Here is a 16460-nt window from a genome sequence, read left to right as displayed (position 1 = left end):
CTTAGGGCAAGCTGTGGACATTTTTTTGACAGCTAACATTTTTTTGACAGTATGGTTATGAAACAACTAACGAATGCCAGGAAGCTTTGGGAAGACAGTTTTCTCATAGCTCAGGTTACTGAACATATTTTGTGGATCTTCCTCTGAATTATTTTTTTTTTCCTACTTCTCCTGGCCCCTCAGCTTTTACATCATCTTTTCCTTCTTCTGGGTTTCCATATTCCTATTCTCTCTGATTCATTATCTGTAGCAGGTAGCTTTCTTGTAATATTTATGCATATACATTTATACATTATCATTGTATTTTAGCTAACATAAATTTCCTCAACAAATATATGCACACACACACACACACACACACACTTTTTTGGTTGTTTCTGAAATTAACATGGTTGTTTTACAGTTGAATTAACCTATTCTCACTAACTTTGGCAAGCATCATGGTCCAGTGGAAGAGTTCTTCTTGTGAAAATAGTAAACCTGGATTCAGATCCCCACCTCTTACACTTATGAGCTATGTGACTTTGGATACTTAAACTCTTTGGGATTCAGTTTCTTCATTTATAAAATTGGGAGAAGGAGAGTGTCTAATAAGATGAAGAGGCAGCTAGGTGCCATGGTGGCTAGAGTGTTGAACACAGCTTTGATAGCTGTGAGTATTAAATAAAAACCCAGTGATCTGAAACTTTATTCCATCTTAGAATTCTTTGTCTCTAATCATAGAATAAAAAAAATTGCAAAAATCATCTTTTCTTTTTTGAAAGCAGAAATTATAAAATACATTGTCTGTTTTAATACTTCAACTGTTTAATATTTGTGGATGTAGTTTTATATTTCTTATCATAACATATATGTACTTGATGTATATGTATGGGCATGTATAAAAATACTATATATATAAAGCCATTTAAATAGAGCTTTAACATTTGTGAAATATTTTACAACTATGATCTCATTCTATCCTCACAACAGCCTTGTGAGGCAAAGTGCCATTATCACCCCCATTTTATAAAACAGAGAAGTTGGAGGATTTGCTCAGGGTCATAGAATTAGTAGTATGTCAGGTCAAATTTATACCATTTTCCTGATTTCAGATCCGATGTTCCTTCCATTGTTCCTGTTTCATTTGGTGTATATCTTCTCACAGAATTTACTCTCCTTTCTAGAGAATTGGTAAAATTTGAAAACCAATGTGAATTTCATCCATCTTGGGACACAGTTTATCTAAAATATATACCCCACTTTAATTTTGTTAATGCTCAGATTATTTACTATTCAAAGAAATATTAGAAATATAAAAGTAAGTCATTTTTAAAATGCCAATCATTTTTTACATAGTATGCTTACATTCTAAACTTTGTTTTTCAACAATCTAATTGTTTGCTTGATTATACTGATTTGGGGACAGGTAAGATGTAAAAAGGAGTGAGGTAGTACCACTTGCTGATGTCTCTTAATAGAGAAGAAAATATGATGAGTCAAGAGGTGGTTCTGTTAGTGGAAAGTGTACTGCTTGCAATCAGAATTCTAGGGTTTAAATTTTGTCTTTAATAGACACCAGCTGGGTGATTATAGGAAAACTACTTTGTGTCTCAGTCTCAATTTCTTCCCTTATAAAATTGGATATAATAATATTTCTAACTAAATAGGGTTAATGTGGAGAAAATTTCATTAAAAACCTGAAAACAACATGAAAATGTGAATTATCCTTAGTATTCAATTACTTTGATAGGGAAATTAGTTGGGCTGCCAAGGGAGTGACTCAGATCCCTGCTGCCTCTTCTATTTGAGGATACTTCTTCGCAAAAAAAGTGTCTCCTTTTCTTATAACAACAACCACCACCAGCAAATATAATGAGCCATCATTCTTAGGAACCAACTTCTCCTTTACCTCTATTGCATTCTTGTTAACCTAATCATCTAAAATCATTTCTGCAATAGGAAAGTAGATTTCCCAGGGTAATGAATCTACTCTCTGTGATTTGTATGTATATGTTTTATGCACATATTTTATGCACATATACACATAGAGTGAGAGAAATCTGAAGTAGTTTGGGAGGGAGGGTACTAAATTTTAAAATTTATTTATTTATTTTGAATTTTACAATTTTTCCCCAATCTCACTTCCCTCCCCTCACCCCCTACAGAAGGCAGTCTGTTAGTCTTTACATTGTTTCCATGGTATACATTGATCTAAATTGAATGTGATGAGAGAGAAATTATATCCTTAAAGAAAAAAATAAGGAATAAGAGTTAGCAAAATGACATAAGATAATGGCTTTTCTTTTAATTGAAGGTAACAGTCTTTGGTATTTGTTCAAACTCCACAATTCTTTCTCTGGATACAGATGGCATTCTCCAACACAGATATCCCAAAATTGTGTCTGATTCTTACACTGATGGAATGGGCATGCTATTAAAGTTGATCATCACCCCCATGTTTTTAGGGTGTACAATGTTCTTCAAGTTCTGCTCATCTCACTCAGCATCAGTTCATGCAGATCCTTCCAGGCTTCCTTGGAATAATAGTGTTCCATCACATATATATATATATATATATATACCACAGTTTGTTAAGCCATTCCCCAACTAATGAACATTCACTCAATTTCCAATTCTTTGCTACCACAAACAGGGATGCTTTGAATATTTTTGTACAAGTGATGCTTTTACCCCTTTTCCTAAACTCTTCAGGGTATAGACCCAGTAGTAGTATTGTTGGATCAAAGGGTATACACATTTTTGCTGCCCAGAAAGGTTTCTTTTAAAAGGTTGAGCTCCACCTTGAAGGAAGAGAGGAACCCTATGGGGAGGGGATATGCATTCTAGGAATGGTAAAGAAGACTACTCTTGTTGAATAGCAACTTCAACTTTCCAGGGTGCAAATTTGGTTTTTATAATCCTTCAGGTCTCTTAGAAAACAGAGCCAATCAGTAGCATTCTGTGGCAATTTAGCATAGATAAGAAAAGCATTTCACAGGAGGGGGAGGGGTAGACAAAGAAAGGGATCATTCAGTGTAGAAAAGGGGAGTATTTGAAATGTAACTGGTAGAATTTATTATAAAATTCAAAAAACTGATCCATTCAAAAACAAAAGAAAAAGGAAATTAACCAAATATTTTTTTTTAATTTTGAAGGAAGTTCTTTTAGACAAAACTTCAGGGCCCATTATCCAAGGAGAAAAAATAATTAGAACAAAGCATTTACTTCCCATATTCATGCATAGTTTGTTAATATTTTTCTTCTCTTCTGATAGTAGTTTGCCACTTTCTAAAATTAAGCCCCTATATAATTGGGGTATTAGTCTAGCAATATGCTGCAAAATAATTGTGGTTCCTCTTTTTACTCCTACAGTTATGCACTACTTATATTTGTTGTTAATGTCATGATTACTTTGAAGGCAGTCACTATATATTTTGTATATGTATATTCTGTGTATTGCCTAGCACAATAAACATTAAATAGCAATTAATATCATTTAAGAAAGTGGTAGGGTTGAAGCCTGGAATGGGTCATTGGACTCTTCCATCAACCATATCTTGGAGTTGTCTTAGGCTCTTTTCATTCATTCATGACATGCCACTCCATTAAGCAAAAGACTTCAGACTTCCTCCCATCTACTGATTAAGTTTGAACTCCTTTTCCTGACATTCAAGGATCTCTAAAAATCTCCAAAATTTGTTACCATCTTACCTGTGCAATCCTCTCTCCTGTCATATATTCCTCATACTCTATATACTCCAACTAACCTGAACTCTGTCTTCATTACAATTCTCATACTTTCCCATTTCTCTCTCATTGTTCATTGCTGTGCCTGAAATATTATCCTTTCCCCTTTTTGCCTTTAACATCTCTATCTGTTCTTTAATGTCTATCTTCTATGTCTGCAAAGGTCAGCTAGGTGGATCAGTGGATAGAGCAATGATCTTAGAGTCAGAAGGACAGGAATTAGAATCCAGCCTCAGACACTTGACACATACTGGCTGTGTGACCTTGGACAAGTTACTTAACTTTGATTGCCTTGCATCCAGGATCATTTCCAGTCATCCTGATTCATATCTGACCACTGGACCCAGATGACTCTGGAGGAGAAAGTGAGGATGATGACTTAGTACAGCATCCCCTCACTCAAATCCAATTCATGTTCTTGTCATTACATCACTTCCCCTGATATCATGGTCTTCTTTGAAAATAAAGGACAAAAAAAATCATCATCTTCTATGTCTGCAACACTGAAAGTGTCTGAATGAATTAAAAAAGACTTGCAAATGACTACTAGAACAATCCATATCAAATGATGTCAAACTATTTATATCAATTTTAGAAGCAAAGACCTGGGAGGTTTGGAAGAGAATTAGTTGCAGAAGAATACATTTGTTGTTAACTATCATTTGTTTAGTTGCTAAATTAGGAAGAAATAGTGAGATAAACTTTGTCTTATAAGAACCATTAAGGAGTATTTGAAAATGTATCTTTTGATTAAGAAGTCATTTTGAACAGTACCATAAAAATTAATGAACTAATGGTTCTTTGAGTAATGCTTTTTTTTCTTCTTTATGTTAACTCCCTTGCTCAAAAAGGAAGCAACCAACCAACTAAAACAAAAATCAAAACAACAAAAAACCAAACCATCTAGAGTCAAGAGGATGAAATCCAACCCTAGGCTGGCATTTCTGATCCTTCATAATCTTGACCATATCCTATTTGTCCAAATTTATTTCCCCAAAACAAAACCTTCATTGTAATCAAGCTATGTTACTCCTTTCCCCCAAATATGTCTTTCTACTTTTATCTATTTCATTATCCCTGATTAAATGATTAAATGTCCTTCATCCTTTAAAACCCACTCAAGTCTTCTTTATATTTACATCCCCATCTCTTCATAATGCCTAGAACCTGACAAACAATTAATGAACTCTCTCTCTCTCTCTCTCTCTCTCTCTCTCTCTCTCTCTCTCTCTCCCCCCCCTTCCTCCAGAGCAGAATTCCAGACTAGAATAACATTTTTTACCTTTGAATGTCTCTAATTTGGAGACTGGTGTCATAGTTTATGTATGATATTAAGGCTGCCTTAGTTTATGTAGGATATTAAGGCCCCAAGCTAAAATGGACTGTGGGTCAGGAAAGGGGAAGAGAGAAACAGGAAGATGGAATGGACAGAATTTTGGAGCAATGAAAGAATCTAAAGAATCAAAGATTTATTTACATGTTTGGCTTCTATGTATACTTAACTTTTGTTAAATTTGTTTCTTTTTCACATGAAACTAATTTGTCATCTGGATTCTAATTGTCTTGGCATTAGCAACTATCCTTGCATTTCTTTGCCACTTCTATTCTTGCCAATGCCTAACATACATATTTTTTATTGACTGATACCCTTATAGACCATGGAAAAATCTGAATAGATAACAAATATGTTATTGTTAGTGAAGACCAACTGTTAGTTGAAATTTAATTTTTTTAGTGTGATGTAATTCATTCTATCCTACTTTGGTGGCAATAACATTTTTTTCCTCAATTCTTTATCTCTTCTCTCCCCACCCTTTTTCTTTTCAAAATAGCTGGTCAACAAAGCACATACTACATGCTTGCAGGATTTAGTACATTGTTAATCTTAATTATTATATTAGTAGCAATATTAAAAGCATTCTGGATTGATTTTATTCTGCTGTGGCGAGAGGTAACTAGACCTTATAAATCCAAGAATGGTGAGTATTAACTTTAAAATTTCTCCTTTTTTTGAAAGTTTTCATAGAAGATTATATATTATTTTCAGATGCTTTATTAACTCAATTAAAAGACTGTATGTTGATATTTTAATCATGAATATACTGCTAAAAATTTACACAGCTATACTCAGAGACCATTCACTAAGCTTAAATTACTATTCAAAACTTTCATCTATTTCAAAGTAGATTTTTAAAACTTTTTTCTGAGATTCTCATTTGCAGAAACTGATTTAATTTCAGAGCTATTTAAGAAATTGTGAAACATAAATGCTAGTACTTAATACCACAGGGTTATTGTGAAGATAAAATGAGAAAATATTTGAAAAGAGCTTTGCAAGCCTTGAAGACTATGTAAATACTAGTTATTATTATTAATATTAGCAAAATATCATGAGAATAAAATTAATACAGATTCTATTTGTGTGTCTACTGCTCAAATGTGAATGGAAGGCAATGAATTAGTGAACTGGCAGATTTAAAATATTTGTTAACAACAATTTCATGTATGTCCACACATATGAATACATTAGCAAACATCCCATTGGCAGCTATATGATGTAGAGGCTAGAGTTTTGACCTTGGAATCAGGAATTCAAATTCCCATCACTTAACTTCTCTCAATCTCGCTTTCCTTATCTGTAAAATGAAGACAATAATGGCACTTACCTTACAAAATTATTGTATCAAAGTAAATAACATACATAAAATGCTATGAAAACCTTCAGACATTATACAAATTCTATGATACTTATTTAGAATGTACAGAATCTGAGTAGGAGAGAATCTAAGAACACTTCACTTGAAAAAGAATATTCCATACAACAAATAACACAGCCTATACTTAAAGATGTTTAATAATGAGAAAGACAGTGGGTATTTCTTTGCTCAAAATGCAAATAATTCCCCACTACTACCAAACAAACAAATAAAACATCTTCAGTAATCACTTAGAGACTACAGGATAAGATCCAACTCTAGCCTGGTATTCCTGGCTTTTCATAATACATTTTACTTTTGGACCAGTTTACATCAAGCTAAAATCTGTCTCTGAACAATTTCCTCATTGCTTCCCTTTACTCCCCAAGAACAAATCATATCCCATTTCCATGTGATAGTTTTTCAAGTATATGAGGACAGCGATCCTATCTACTTTTATTCTATTTTTCTTCTCTTGGCTAAACATACCCCAGTTCCTATAATTGATCCTTGTATGACTTGCTCTCCTGTCCCTTATATTGTTGTGGTACAGTCTTTTCAGGCATGTCTAACTTTCTGGGATGGACCCCTGAGTTTTCTTGACAAAGACATTGAAGTATTTGCTAATTTATTTTCCAACTCATTTTTACAGATGAAGAATAGGGTTAAGTGACATGCCTAGGGTCACACAGCTAGTAAGTATCTGAGATGAGATTTGAACTTAGGAAGATGAGTTTCCCTGACTCTAGGCCTCACACTCTATCTACTGGGCAACTTAACAGATAAGATTTATTCATTTAAGCTAGATTCATTCATGTATTCTAATCACTTAGTAAATAATTACTATGTTTTCAAGTTGTCCCCAAGTCTTAAAAGCCTTCTCCTCTCTCTTCTCTTTTTAGTGTTTTCATGAGCACACCTATGAGGGGAAAAACGAAGAAAAGGAAAGATGGAAATTTACATTAAAAAATTTAATTACTTTATATGAACTCTTTTACAAAATTGAATGACTATCTTATTAATTAAGAGGGCTCCCCCTAGAATTTGTTTATCCATAATTTTCATAATTTTCTATTAACAAGAGTAATCAATACCATATAGTTTCCTACTTATTTCCTACTCAGTTTTTTTCTATCCTCAATTATATTATTAAGAATATTAGAAACCTGTTGGTGCTTTGATTGATTAAAATCCTTTGAAGGCATATCTCTATACTCTATTTGGTGTGTGGGGGGTATTCTCCATAGCTCTAAGAAAATGATGGACTTATAGTGAAGTTCACTGAACAGTTTTTAACAGTTTTTAACATATCTGTTAAAAATGATCTCATATATATATATATATATATATATATATATTCTCATATAAGTATATGACATACATGCTCATAGTTAGGTGGTATAGAAACTAGAGAACTAGCCTTTGGATCAGGAAGATCTGAATTCATATCAAAGTTATTGACTGATAAATACTTGTGGAATGATTAGAAAATCCAGATTAATAATCAGATGATTCAGTCTGGTTTACCTCAAACAGACCACATTCTTGATTGTTCTCTACTCACTGTATTTAGTTGAAGACACTAAAAAATATGAGAAATCTGTGGTTAACATATTTTTTTAGCAGCAAATAGCTGTTACAGTGATATGCCTAACATATTTTTTGTAGGGCTGACAACACTCATATACAACTATAAAACAACTGATGAACACATATATGTATGTACCCAATATCCCTATTTCTCTCACACACACAAATGTGTGAATATATATATATATATGTATATATATATATATATATGTCAAATAACCATTTAAGCTCATTAATAGAATTTTGCTTTTGTTTTTAGATGGAAAGATATATGATGCTTATATCATCTATCCCAGAAACCACAAAAGCAGGACTGAGAGGGTTAATTGCATGGAATATTTTGTTCACCAGATTCTACCTGAAGTTCTTGAAAAAAAATGTGGATATAGCTTATGTATCTGTGAAAGAGACCTTCTGCCTGGGGAAGGTGAGACTTCTAATATATTACAATGGTTCAATTTCATTATTATAAGATGTCAAATATAAATGATCATTTCATCTCATTCTCTGTTGATAGATAACTAAACAAGATAACCCTCCCACAATTACTTCTGTACTTTGTTCTTCAAAGTACAATCAATCAGAAAGTTTCACTGTAACTATATCTAAATTCTGTCAGTAGTGAAAATTCTGGAAATTTGAATTTTGACAATACTTGACTGCACAATCTCCCTTCTTTTCTGCCCCTCACTCTTTCTACCACAAATAGGAGAGTCCTGTAATCTCCTGGTATTGTTCTGAAGATTTGAAGTGGTACTTACAACTTATAAGTTGTAATAAAAGTTTTTCAGAAGACTGGTGGATAGAAATTACAGAAATTACAATAAAGATATCTCAAAAGTCTTTGGTGCAGTTTTAATAGCATTAATAACTTAAAAATGCACCAGAACTTTAGGTATTCTCCATACATGATACTTTCATATTTAGACAATCTATGATTTTTTGTTTTAATTTAGTTGTTTCTTCTTTGAATCAACCAGAAAATCAACTGTGTGCTTAGTATTGTACTAGAGATATGAAGACAAAAATGAAGTGATCCTTACCCTCAGGAGTTTATATTCTATCAGTTTCATGATTTGTTAAACAATGTTATGAGTTTTTGTGACCATTCTTCAGCTGATGATGCTGTCTAAACTTAATGAAGCTTGTCTTTGGATGACAGACATATAAATATATATATATATATATATATATATATATATATATATATATATATCACCATCTGGCATTTATAGACTTTTTCAGCTTGGAAAGATCATTTTTTAAAATTTTATCTATTTAAGACAATGGGGTTAAGTACTTGCTCAAGGTCACACAGCTAGGCAATTATTAAATGTCTGGGATTGGATATGAACTCAGGTCCTCCTGACTCCAGGGCCAGATGCCTCATCTTAGAAAAATCAAATGTACTATTAGCATAATACTAACAACTTTTAAGAGCCCAAGGTCACCTATTTATCATAAGTTATACAAGTAGAATTTTCTTTCTTTTCTTTTTTTTTTGAGACAATCAAGGTTAAGTGAATTGCCCTACTTCATAGGTAGTAAGTGTCTGAGGTCAAATTTGAACTTGAGTCCTTTTGCTCCAGGCCATGATCTATCTACTGTGCCACCTAACTGCCCCTCAAATAGGACTTTAATAAGAAACAGCATGTGGAATATGTGTATAATTGAAAATATCTGAGCAGAACCAAGAGAATATCTATCTATCTATCTATCTATCTATCTATCTATCTATCTATCTATCTATCTATGGAGAGAGAGAGAGAGAGAGAGAGAGAGAGAGAGAGAGAGAGAGAGAAAGAGAGAGAGCAATATTATTTTAGTTTTCTTTCTTTTTTTTTTGACAAGACAATGGGACTAAGTGACTTGCCTAAGGTCACACAGCTCTGTAAGTATGAAGTGTCTGAGTCTATATTTGAACTCAGGTCCTTTTGACTTCAAGATCAGTGCTCTATCTACTGTACCACCTAGCTGCCCCAGCAATATTATTTTTAGAATGACTGTGAGTCATTTTGACTATTATAAATATACAATTTAAAGATCAAGGACATATGAAGATAGATGCTTCAGACAGAAATAACCAATAAATAGAATTTTGTTTAGAATAATTTTACATATAACACTTTTGTATACATATATTGTATTTTTTGCGTCTAATGAAAACCATCTAGGTGAGGAAGGAGGAAAGAAGTATAAAAAAGAAATTTGCTTGGTATCTTTGTTATATATTTTGAAGGAAAAATAAGTTGTACTTAGCAGATTTGCAGTTTTATGTGCAATTCTCTTTTTTTACTGTACTGTAATAGAAATGCTTATTTTGGGTCATCTAGGTGGTACAGTGGATAAAGCACTGGCCCTGGAGTCAGGAGTGCCGGAATTCAAATCCGGCCTCAGACGCTTAATAATTACCTAGCTGGGTAGCCTTGGGCAAGTCACTTAACCCCATTGCCTTGAAAAAAGCTAAAAAAAAAAAAGAAATGCTTCTTTTGTTTCATGAATTGAAAATAAAATAAAATTTTAAAATCTATTTGCAGTAATAGCTTCTGGGATATTGTAACAGATTAAATACAGCATCATTTAAACTTTTAAACTTTTCTTTTAAAATTTATGTTCCTTATTTCTTCGTGGATAGGTTTTTCTTCAATCAAACTTTTATAGGATTTGCTAGTATATCCCAAAGTTACATGACTAGTACTCAGTCAATTGACATTTATTAATAAAGTCACTTATCTAATTGCTAGGGATCCAAAAAGAAGCAAAAGATAGTCCCTGCCCTCAAAGAACATAAAGATAGCAAGCAATAAAAATGGGAATTGAGCCCAAATCTTCTAAATCTAAGTCCTGTATTCATGGCATTATTCTTTAGAGGCATCTGTTCTGGATTAGGACAATTCTTATTCCAAATGTCCCCAGGTATATCCTAGCTCCAAACTCAGTTTGTTATCTACTTTACCATGAAGAAATATAAGAATTTTAATATGAATGTTCTTAGAAATAGCTAACATATAATGAGACCATAGTTTTTTAGTTTGATGGAACCTTAGAAAATATCTAGAAAGGCAATGTGATGTTGTTGATAGAGCACTGGACACTGAGTCAAGAAAATTCATGTTCAAATCCTTCAACAGATGGTTATTAGCTATGTGAACCTAGGAAAGTTACTCAAAATCTTTTGGTTTCAATTCCTTATCTGTAAAATGAAGGGGTTAAACTCAGTTTCTAACTAGATCTATGAAATGGGTCAATTCATTCATTTTACAGATGAGGAAACTGAGATCAACAGAGGTTACTTTCAAAGGTTAATAGAGGAAATGGTAGGTGTCAGAACTGGGATTAGAATCATCGGTTCTCTGACTTCAGTTTATTCTACTTTTTCACTCCACTAATAATATTCCATGTAAATATCGGTAAATATCACATTAATGAACTGAACATATGGTTGTGAAGTCTATGCCAAATCAGAGAAATACTGTTAAGAAAATTTCTTTAACATCTAATGCTCAGAGTACCATTGAGAGAAATGATTATTTCTTATATCTATAACTAATTATTGAATCAAGACCAAAGTTTCTTACCTTTTCTACTTCCTAATCCAGAAATCAATCAGTGTGAGAAATCATAGGCAAAGACTTAACAGGTAAAGATTTAACCAGTCATTAAAAAATTTCTACCTTTATGTTAATGGTTGGATTCTTGTTTATTAGGTTTTCTCAGACAGGTCTGGAAAAATATTGATTCACCTTTTTGTCAGACAGGTCTCATGGAAATTGATGTCTCTTTGACCAAGACTGGGTTATCCAAGTCATATGGACCCTCATTAAGTGATCAAGTCATCCAAGATCCTCATTAGGATGAACCCACATCTCATTATAATTTTAATTTCCTTATTAATTATTAACCAGTCAGAATTGATTGCCACCCTCAGGAGCACCCATTCTTCCAAGGGCATATAAACTTTGAAACCACTGTTGTTAAAGGGGTTTTTGGTATATAAGAGGGCCACTGACTGCTTTTTATTAACAAATAGGTTTATTAATAAAATGACTAAATTACCCAGAAATTATGTTTCTTGAACTTTTTAAATGCCACACTGGGAAGCACAGGAAATATCATTTCTCTCTTTTGTTAACAGATGCAGCCAGTGAAATGGTAAAATGCATACAGAAGAGTCGAAGGCAAATTTTCATATTGAATCCACAGGTGGAGCATGGTGAGGAATTTGCCTATGAGCAACAGATAGCTTTATACTGCTCTTTGATGCAGAATGATTCCAAAGTGATTCTCATTGAAATGGAGACAACTGGTGACACCAGAGAACTGCATGATTCTCTCAAGCACATTATTAAACACCAGGGTACCATCAAGTGGAAGGGAGAATATGTCATCAGCAAACAATCAATTAATTCCAACTTCTGGAAGCGGGTACGATACCTAATGCCAGCGAGAAGCAAGTCCTTAAATCCACTTCACAGTGGAATGTGAAGACCAAGACATCATTGTTGTTTTTTCCAAGGTCCCACATATATTGTTATTTCTCTTTTACTGTTGAAAAAATCCACATGTATTCATAATAGCTAGCATTTTACGAAACTCTTTAGAGTTTGCAAAACTCTACAGAATGTATCTCCTTTAATCCTTCAAATAACTCTAGTTAGGTAGATGTTATTATTATCCCCATGTTGTAGAAGAGGAAACAGAGACAGATATTACGTATATTGTTCAGGAACACTCAGTAAGCGTCTGAAATATGATATATAGGTAGGTCTTTCTGATTCTAGGCCTAGTGCTATCCACTGTGCTATCTAGCTGCCTCTGTAATGGGTAATTTAGTCATTTTATTATGACTGTGCTATCTAGCTGCCTCTGTAATGTGATAATAATTTTAAATTTTCTTATTTGAGTCTTGTATTATCCCTATGACATAAACAAAGTATTATTGTCCTCAGCATGAGACAAGTCCTATAAGACTTGTTACTTGTTCAAGACACAGACAAGTAATAGCTAAACTTGAACTAGAACCCAGGACTTTTGTCTTCTCATTCAGTGATCTTTCCAACATAACCCAGTGCCTCCAAGATGTAGGATTTGGCATTGGAGTATCAGGATTTGAATACTGGCTCTGAAACCACCTTTAAGGTTGGGTAAGTCATTTAATTTCTTGGAGCCTCAATTTCCTCATCCATAAAATGAGAGTATTGCATCCTAGAGACTCTAAGATCCCTTCCAGTTCTTAATCTACAATCCTTTGATTCCTAAACAGATACTGTGAAGAGAAGAGATACTCTTTCAAGATTTTCAAGTTGGATTGTTGTTGTACAAAATTGGAGAGTAATTTGTGTTTGTCATTGGAACTCTTCTATCTATCCTTTCTCTTTCTTGAAATAATATCCTCATCTTAAAATGTCTTAAGTTTCCTTTGCTATAAAAGGGGTTAGACTAGATTGAGGTTCTTCACCTAGGGTCCATGAATTTAAGAGATATTTTTATAGCTGTATTTAAATGTGATTGGTTTCCTTTGTAGACCTATATATTTTATTTTATACATTTATAGTCATTATTCTGAGAAAGGGACATTACATGACTGTTGAAGAAATCTATAACACAGAAAAAGTTAAGAACTTTGAAGTAGCTGATACCTAATAGCTAGGTGGTTCATTGGATAGAGTACTGGACCTAGAGTCACGATAGACCTGATTTCAAATCCAGCCAGACACTTACAAGCTGTGTGACCCTGGGGCAAGTCATTCATCCTAGCTTTGCCTTACTCTACTGGAGAAGGAAATGGCAAACCATTCCAGTATTTTTTCCAAAACAAAAACTCCTGTGGGGTCACAAAGAGTCAGACATAAGCAAACAACATCTCTTTCAGTTCTAACATTCTAAGAGTCTATAATTTTAATTCATATAGGATTTATTAATGTACCTGTCCTATTTATTTCACAGGATTGTCAAGGGTCAAGTGAAATAATAAATGTCAAAAACTTCCTTCACCCAGAACTTGTCTATAACATGTTCCCTATGAAAATTTCTTTGCTCTGTATTTTGACCCCTTAGGAACTAAGTTATCTAGTAAGTGATTTGCAAAATTTTTTCCTACTAGTCTACTGAGAGATACTTTGAGGAAATACATTAAATATTAACTGGGTCTCTTATGAAAACTTTGTTGACTGACTCATTTTATTTCTTTTCTTTTCATTTTTTTATTTAAGTCAATGGAGTTAAGTGACTTGCCCAACATCCCATAGCTGGGGAATTATTAAGTGTCTGAGTCTGGATTTATACTCAGGTCCTCCTGACTCCAGGGCTGGTGCTCTATCCACTGCGCCACCTAGCTGCTCCTTGACTGACTCATTTTAATTTAGCTATATGATTTTTAGGCTATGTTAGACTGATGAGAAGCGTTTTTTTTTTTAGGTGGATGTTTGATCAAATTGGGTCTCTCACATTTTGCCACACTCCACAGCAATTGACTACCATTTAGTAAAATTGCTTCTGTTGCCATACATTACCATAGTTTCAATACTCTCATAACTCAATTTCTTTTCTAATGCTGCCTATCAAGTAGGGTAGAGTTAGAGGATGACAGGAAGTTTTCAGGAAGGACTTCTACTTTATTGAAAAAAATTAAAACCTTCTCACATGGCATTGTTTGGATTAGGGCAATGTCCTTGATCTAATTCTGATATCACCTCTGGAACTAACCATGTATTTTCTCTAGGCATCTTCAATCTCTCTATCTCTGTTTCTGTCTTTGTTACTTTCTGTCTGTCTTTCTCTCTCTTTTGCTCCCCTTTCCTCCCTCTCCCTCCTTTCATTTCCCTACTTTGCTCTGTCAATGCTTAATTAATATAATTAACAACTTCGTGTTTAATTTTTTTTCACTTGTTGCACCTATTATTTTCTGGTTCTGCTTATTTCAATCTTTGACAGGTTATATAAGTCTTATTTAGCCATTCTCCAATCGAGGCACATACTTTGCTTTTCGTTTTTTGGGGTTTTTTTTTTGTCTTTGCTACTATAAAAAAGAGCTATTATGAATATTTTTAGGTAAGGGATCCATTTTTGACCTCCAGGACATATACCTATTGGTAGAATCTTTGACTCAAAAGATATGGACATTTTATTTTCTTCTTAACAAAATTCCAAATTGATTTTCAGAATCAAGTCACATATCTACCAACAGTGTATCACTATCATAGCCCTTCCAACATTATTTCTCTTTTGCCTTCTTTTGAAATTTTCTGGACAGCTAGGTGGCACAGTGGATGGAGCACGAGCCCTGGACTCAGGAGGACCTGAGTTCAAATTTAGCCCCAGACACTTAATAATTACCTAGCTGTGTGACCTTGGGCAAGTCACTTAATCCCATAGCCTTACAAAAAAGCAAAAGAAACCCTTTAATTCTTTCAAATGAATTTTTAAAATTTGCTTATCTCTATAAGGTATTCCTTTAGTAGTTTGGTATGGATAATGCCAAATTTGTAACAATTAAAAATAGCGTTATTAATTTTGTTATATTAACACAGTCCAATCATGAGCAATGGTTAGTACTTCAATTACTTAAGACATTACAAAGAGTGTTTTGTCATTGTAATGATGTATTGAACATATCTTTTTAGGTTGATATCCAGATATTTTATATATTTTCTAGTTACCATGAATGAAATTTCCCTTTCTATTAATTCCTCCTACATTGCATTAGTACTGCAAAAAATTCTACTAATTTCTGTGGATTCATTTCATAATCTATGCCTTTGTGAAATTATTAGATATCTCAATTAGTTTCTTTGCTTATTTTCCAGTTTTATCATTTTTATGACCTTTCTTATGATGTATTTGCTTAGAATAATGTCATTTCAAGTGACTTCCTTCCTCTAGGAATACAAATGAATTGATATTACTTGTTAGGAAAAAATACATAGGGACAGACAGCTAGGTGGTACAATGGACAAAGCATTGGCCATGGAGTCAGGAGGATATGAGTTTAAATCTGGTTTCAGACACTTACTAGTTGTGGGAACCTGGGCAAATCACTTAACTTTGAGTGCCTAAAAAAAAGAATATATATATATATATATATATATATATATATATATATATATATATATATATATATATATACATATATATGTATATACATATATAGAATCTTATTTATATAGAGTGAGGCCAAAATGTTAAAAACTATAAGCACCTCTATCATAGGGCTTTTGATCTTTTAATTGAAACAATAATCCAAGGTTATTTTCCTAGCAATGGCATCAGTTTAGTGACAGGATTTCTAGGAAAATCTTATATCTATAGTCGGTTACTATTCTGTGTATTGATGTAGTTACAATTGATTCTAACTTTATTTTGCTTTTTACTTTTAAGGCAAATTCAGAAGTCCTCTCCAAATATAATTTCATAAGTAAGACTCAAATAATCCTAGAGCTCTTGGGA

General features: G+C 33.2%; 1 protein-coding gene across 2 annotated transcripts in view; it reads left to right on the top strand.

Annotated features, from left to right (window-relative positions):
- The window catches only part of IL1RL1 (interleukin 1 receptor like 1), a 74144-nt gene extending 58087 nt beyond the window's left edge, over window positions 1–16057 (top strand). The window contains exons 11-13 of one of the 2 annotated variants that reach the window (XM_074192214.1): window positions 5562–5708; window positions 8275–8442; window positions 12151–16057. In XM_074192214.1, coding sequence (XP_074048315.1) covers window positions 5562–5708; window positions 8275–8442; window positions 12151–12500 — 665 coding nt within the window. In that variant the 3' untranslated portion in view covers window positions 12501–16057. The remainder of the gene's footprint in view (window positions 1–5561; window positions 5709–8274; window positions 8443–12150) is intronic. The other variant, XM_074192215.1, reaches the window with a different exon arrangement.
- Window positions 16058–16460: the final 403 nt, after the last annotated feature.

This window comes from Macrotis lagotis, chromosome 6 (assembly GCF_037893015.1).
Source record: "Macrotis lagotis isolate mMagLag1 chromosome 6, bilby.v1.9.chrom.fasta, whole genome shotgun sequence".
NCBI classification, from domain to species: Eukaryota; Metazoa; Chordata; class Mammalia; order Peramelemorphia; family Peramelidae; genus Macrotis; species Macrotis lagotis.
This window is presented reverse-complemented; position numbering and strand designations above follow the sequence as displayed.